The sequence below is a fragment of the Alnus glutinosa genome, chromosome 7 (genome assembly GCF_958979055.1).
Source record: "Alnus glutinosa chromosome 7, dhAlnGlut1.1, whole genome shotgun sequence".
In the NCBI taxonomy this organism is placed as follows: domain Eukaryota; kingdom Viridiplantae; phylum Streptophyta; class Magnoliopsida; order Fagales; family Betulaceae; genus Alnus; species Alnus glutinosa.
Window position 1 is genome coordinate 4,886,753 of NC_084892.1, and position 5,987 is coordinate 4,892,739.

At 35.4% G+C, this 5,987-nt stretch overlaps 1 protein-coding gene across 1 annotated transcript; it reads right to left on the reverse strand.

Annotated features, from left to right (window-relative positions):
- Positions 1-299: 299 nt before the first annotated feature.
- LOC133873681 (glucan endo-1,3-beta-glucosidase, basic isoform-like) lies at positions 300-3,030 on the reverse strand. Its single transcript, XM_062311424.1, has 2 exons — positions 2,872-3,030; positions 300-1,495 (listed from the first exon to the last, which is right to left on the reverse strand). The coding sequence occupies exons 1-2, from the start codon at positions 2,963-2,965 to the stop codon at positions 552-554; spliced, it is 1,038 nt and encodes a 345-aa protein (XP_062167408.1). The 5' UTR covers positions 2,966-3,030; the 3' UTR covers positions 300-551.
- Between the last annotated feature and the right edge of the window lie 2,957 nt (positions 3,031-5,987).

Consider the following 5,987-nt stretch of genomic DNA (forward strand, 5'->3'; position numbering starts at 1 on the left):
ATGATGTTAAGTCTCTCGTCGGTTCGTTACAAGATGTGATTTGTGCTTTTATTAGGACAATATTATAATAAGTAATGTTAGGAACCATCTTTTTATCCTCCAAAAATTGATGTGACTTTTAAAATCATTTTTAGATCAAAATCCAATAGTGATGCATCCCATGATAATTTTAAAGGCCACATCAACTTTAGAGGATAAAAAGATGATACAAAGATGGTCCTTATCATTAATTTATATATTAATACAATATATCATATAGGCCATCTTTGGCTTAAAAAGTTTATTCTACACAAATTGAAGATCATAGTAAAATAGAATTTCATAATTTCAGCTGCGCGTACATGCTTAATTTACATGTACAAACATAAAAGAAAACTATTTTTTAAAGACCACTCTCTCCATGCTTATCTATGCATGGGTGCATTTCTGCATGGATACATTAACACAGGCAGATGAACTACAAAGGTGGCTTAGCTTGCTTATTAATTTCACACCAAATTAAGGTGGCCTTAATTATTCCAAAGTGCATGCACTAGCCAGACGTGCTATTCTCAATTGAAATGAATTGAGTATTTAGGTGTCTTATTTGGAAAAAAGAGGCCCCAATGTTTCTCTAACTTCGGATTCTTTTGATTCTCATCAAACATCGCAAACACGTAAGTTTCTATTGGCCTGCTGGGCTTCTTTGGAGTCCCTCCCTTCACATGCTTCGCCAAATTAGTGTTGTAAGTTTTTGCATTATTTGTACTCGCCCCTATCTCTCCCGCCGACGGCCAACCAGTCTCTGAGACAACGATTTTCAAAGACCCGCCGCCGGCCTTTTCTAATGCCGAGTAGTAGGCATCCAAAATGGCGTCAAAAAGATTCCTGTACCCCAGCTGGCCGTCCTGCACAACAACCCCCGGAGAAGTGAAAAGAGCATACTCAAGACGGATGTTACTAGAGTCATCGATGTAACTAAAATACGGGTACATGTTAACGAGCAACGGGGAGTTGTTGTTCACTAAGAAGCTGATGACAGGATTGAGTAGTTGTTGGTACTTGTTACTGAAAGAGCCTTTTGACGGAGGGTAGGATTCTCCGAGAGCAGCGCCGAATATGGGAGTGGAAACTTTGATTTGGCTCCCAAGGCCGGCCTTAGAAATTGCAGTTTGGATGTTTTGCATGGCAGGGAAAAGGAATTTTGCGTATGGACCTTCTGGCTTTATTTCATTGCCAACGGCAATGTATTTGAAATTGACGTCGCCGTAGTTTTGTACATTGTTTCGGATCCAGTCGTCGGCATTGGCCTGCGCTGAAGCTATGTGTTGAAGCTCTTCGTCAGGGACTCCCAGCATGAGCTCGATGTTGGTGCCTCTGAGGGCATCTTGAGGAGCTTGGTTTTGGCCGTAGAGTCGCATTCTTCGGATGTTATGTTGTTGATAGAGAGCTATAACTTCAGCCGGCGGTGGTAAGTTGTCGTCAAGCAATCCATAACAAACACCAAGCTCGGCAGCTGCATGCATGCAATTCCGTGTGTTAAATATATATATATATATATATAGAAATAAGATGTTAAATATGGATAGAATTTGGCATATAAAAAGACAAATGTAGATAAATAGAACATGTTACCAAACAAAAGATTTGATAAAAAAAGTATATATAGTTATGATATATATATATATATATATATATATATATATATATATATATTCATCTTGTGATTTTCCGAAATGAACTCATGATATATATAATTAATAGATCTTTTTCAAGCATGTTCAGGGCGGATAAGATTTATAACAACTATAAAGTGATTTTATAGAAGTTTAACTTTCACAACTTTTGAGAGATCGATAGAGTGTCAAATTACCAATTATCTCAAAAGTTGAAGTTGATAAAATCAAATAGAGCCGAAATCTATCTCTATTTCTCCTACCTGTCGTCCCTTATTTATTTTATTGAATTGAATGAGAGAAAAAGTTACAGGGGAGGATCTTCCCTAGCCACTTTTAATCCGAATGGAAGACAAAATAGGAGATCTTATGGGAATGCCTTCAAAATCAAGATTGGAAGTGGCCCACTTAGCTAAGCAATGCGCACAACAATTTACACTACGAGACACTTTCAAAGTTTTTTAACCATAAAAGGAGGATAAAACTAAACTAATAGCAGAAATACAATTTGTAAAAGACCAAGAAGAAAAAAGAGGGGTTGTTGATGGCAAGAACTACTAGAAGATAGAGCATCACCCGCTCCAAAAACAGTTTTCCACAACCAGAAGCAGCTAACCGTGAAGCCAAAAAGGCAACATAAGCTTCATCAATAAGCATATCAGTGGAAACCAAATATTTATGAGTAACATGCAGCTTGAATGATATTGCCTTGCTCGATCATCACTGAGCACAGCCACAACAAAAACAAAAGCTTCATGCACTGCAACATTAAAATTTGCGCGCCTTGAAGCAACCGGCTATAGGAGGAAGCCAAAGTTGCCACGGAAATTTAAAGTTGTGTTGTCCTTTAACTCAGCAGAACTAATATCCTAAACTCAATGAATCTATTAGGAGATTATTTGTGGTTGTGAGAGGCTCAGGGCATGTGATAAGTTCACGACCTCCTGAACTTGGAATAGAAAATGGAGAGGATTCATTTTACGGTAAAAATTCTGTTTAGTTGCATCTAATTAACAGTGTACATGTTGTCATGTCATTTAATAATGTTAAATGATGTAGCAACATATATACCATTAAATCTATGAAATCTAATATAAACCTCAAAATTAATATTCCATTTCACTTGAAAGTGAAAGATGATCTTAATCCCGTAATCGATTTGTTTAGGACTATAACAAGGTTTGAGAGAGAGAGAGAGAGAGAGAGAGAGAAAGACCTGTTTGGCCTACGGTGGCCATTAGCAGCCCAAGCAATAGCATTATGGAGATCATCAAAGGAGGGCTTTTGCCAGCATAATTGGATTTAGCCATTTGAACAAATATAGAAGAAAATAAGCTAAGAAGTATGCTTTAATTTTAACAATATCAAGCAAGCTGCTGCCCTTTTATAGAGGGAGATAGAGGCTTTTTCGTCAGATTTTTGGGTGACCATTACAGTCCATATTTTTCACTGGTCAAGCATTCCAATATGGAAATTACTAAGTTGTTCCCAAAGTATACATACCACTTGCATCATTAATTTATCAAGGCAGATCTAACTGCTTGTTATCTATCTCTTGGAATTGTCTCCCTACCTTTGAATGGTCTTCAATTTGTCCATGTCCCTTGTGAGCTAGGCTGCATTCATGTAGCTAGTCATATATACAAACACACTATGACATCACTAGGCAGGGAAGGACTAGGAGAATCGGAAAAAAGTATTGTTCTATATCCTAAAACGTGGAAAATTAAGCTAGTAGTTTTCTTTGAACAAAATATTTTTCGAGCAGGAACAGAACTAGGATTTATTATTAGGATGCGTCAAAACATTAATAAGGGGTTGAAGTTAATTTTAATAGGGACAAAGCTAATTTTTACGTAAAAAATATATATACTTAACTATATATATATATATATATATATATATATATATATATATTTTTAAAAAACTAGTTGTACATAGATATTTAACAATAAATACATAAATATTTTGACTATATATTTATACATTAACATTTTAATTAAGATAAAAATCTCTTACAAGCTGAGTTATACGAAAATTCCTCCAAACATTTCCAAATACATGCATACAAACCCTATCAAATAAAATAGAATGGATCGAAGGCGGCCAATATAGGATTGTAGACTAATAATGCACATCTATATATATATATATATATATACACGTGTGGATCCACATATATTGGTTGCAACTTGCTAGCTGGTGTCCAACGTACCCGGTTCAAAAACTGTGGATTAATTTGATCATATTAGGAGACCTGGACCTCTGGACTTGGGCTGCTTGACTCCGTCGGTGAGTTGGGGGAAATAGAAAGCGATGTGATAATTAATTAATTTGTGGTTAATGTTAACCTGTACGTATAATATATTCGCATGACAGCACATCGGCAGCAACTAGGAAGGCAACTACAAATCTCCACCATGTCAGCCCTATGATATAGCACACCAACATGGACAGATCTCAGCTATATGATCAGGAAAGGAAAATATCAAAGTATCTCCAGCTAAGCTAATTAAACTATATCGTGATGCCAAAGACAGCACTATATAAGAAGGTAGGGAAATATTGCTCAATCAGACCAATACCGTACGTGATGCTCAAGACAATATTAAGAAGGAAAGGAAAACATTGTTCAAGCCTGAATTGCCAAACCTTGATGCTCACGAAAGCACTATATAAGAGGGAAAGAAATATACTGCAGCAAAGAACCTTGGAACCAACTAGGAATGAAATCATTATTATAATTTGATATTCACTGTTTTATTTCTCTTGCTGTAAAACCGTGGGTGTTATTAACTGTTACACCACCCGTGTATATAAGGCCATGTGCCTCTTCAATCTTCATTGTATGTTAAGTAATTATAAGCAAGCAATACAAATATTTTCAGATAAGACTTAAACTTCACTGCACAAGTCTTTGTTTATTTCTGTTAAATCAAACTAACACGCTAAAATTAAATTCTTTTCTCGTTATTATCTCATAGATGTAGTGAGTACGTAATGCTACGGAACAAAGTAGTGTATCCGGAAGGCATGAGTTGGAGTGGCATTATTGTAATTTTGTATTTAACTTTATATTACCGCAATGCCACTCTACCTCATGCTTTCTGGAAACGCTACAGAACATGTAATAATTTCAACCATCTCTTAAATCTGTCTTTGTTCTAATAGTTTGAAATTGAGAGAATCGTACTTTGGTCAGAATCCTATTTGTTGCTCAGAGACCTTTGAGTGGCCATTGACTCCATTTTTTAACTAGTCAAGCAGTCACGCCATGGAAATTGCACCATTAGTGGTACATGTAGAGTGAGTTTGACATTGTGATTTCGTAAACAAAAAATGTGATTTTAAACTATATAAGCATATATACTTGCCTTCCTTCCTAGCTTGCTTAATTAATCTTTCTTTCTCTTCTATAGGGGGAACGATTTTGACAAAGATCTTCGGTCAGTTTGCATGGTAAAGACCCAATTCCTGTGAACTTCTTCACTTTTGAGGTTTCTCCTCATGAATACATCATTAATCAATGTGGTTGAAAAAACAAAAATTTGTGTAGGTGTTTATTGATGTGTTTGCTTATTTGGTTTACTCAAGATTTCTTTATTGGCAGCTTGAATGCAACAGTCACAGAAGTTGGAACCGCAGCACACTTTTGAAGGAAAACATGGAAGCCATATGGTTAAGAAAGCAAGAGGCCATGCATTATCAAAAGAGAGCGCATGAAGAAATATTCATTTTCAGAGAGTAATTATAACAAAATTCACCATTTCCTAATTTTAATTTTCGGGACAATTAATAATTTAACTTGATATTAAAACTGGGGTCTTGAGTTGAAACTTTGATTCTGTTCGGAGTTTATCGTTGTTTTAAAATTGAAAACAACGTCAAGTTTCCTCTTCTCATATCCGTGTTTTGTGTCATGCCATAACCATTTTAAAAGGGATTAGGACCCTCGTATTCTCAAAATACATAATTTTGACTGTTTTTATGTATTGAAACACTTGAAAAATGCTACTTATTAAAAAGGTGCAAAGGGCAAATCATACTGTTAAATAGGAAAGGCTAAGTGGCGTAATCAAGTCTCAATGTAATTACTTCTCCAATATTTAAGAAAAAGTATTTGCTATATATATAAGAGCATGTGATATTATTGAAATAGAGAACCGTAGTTTTGAGTCTACGTACGGGATTGCAAGCAACTCTTTATTTGTTGTTTTAGGGTGCCTTTTGAGTTTTGACATTGCGATTTTGTAGACAAAAAATGCGATTTTAAATCAAATTGTAAAAAATAAATCGTTTCGGATTGTGTTTTTAAAAAAATTGCAATCAAAT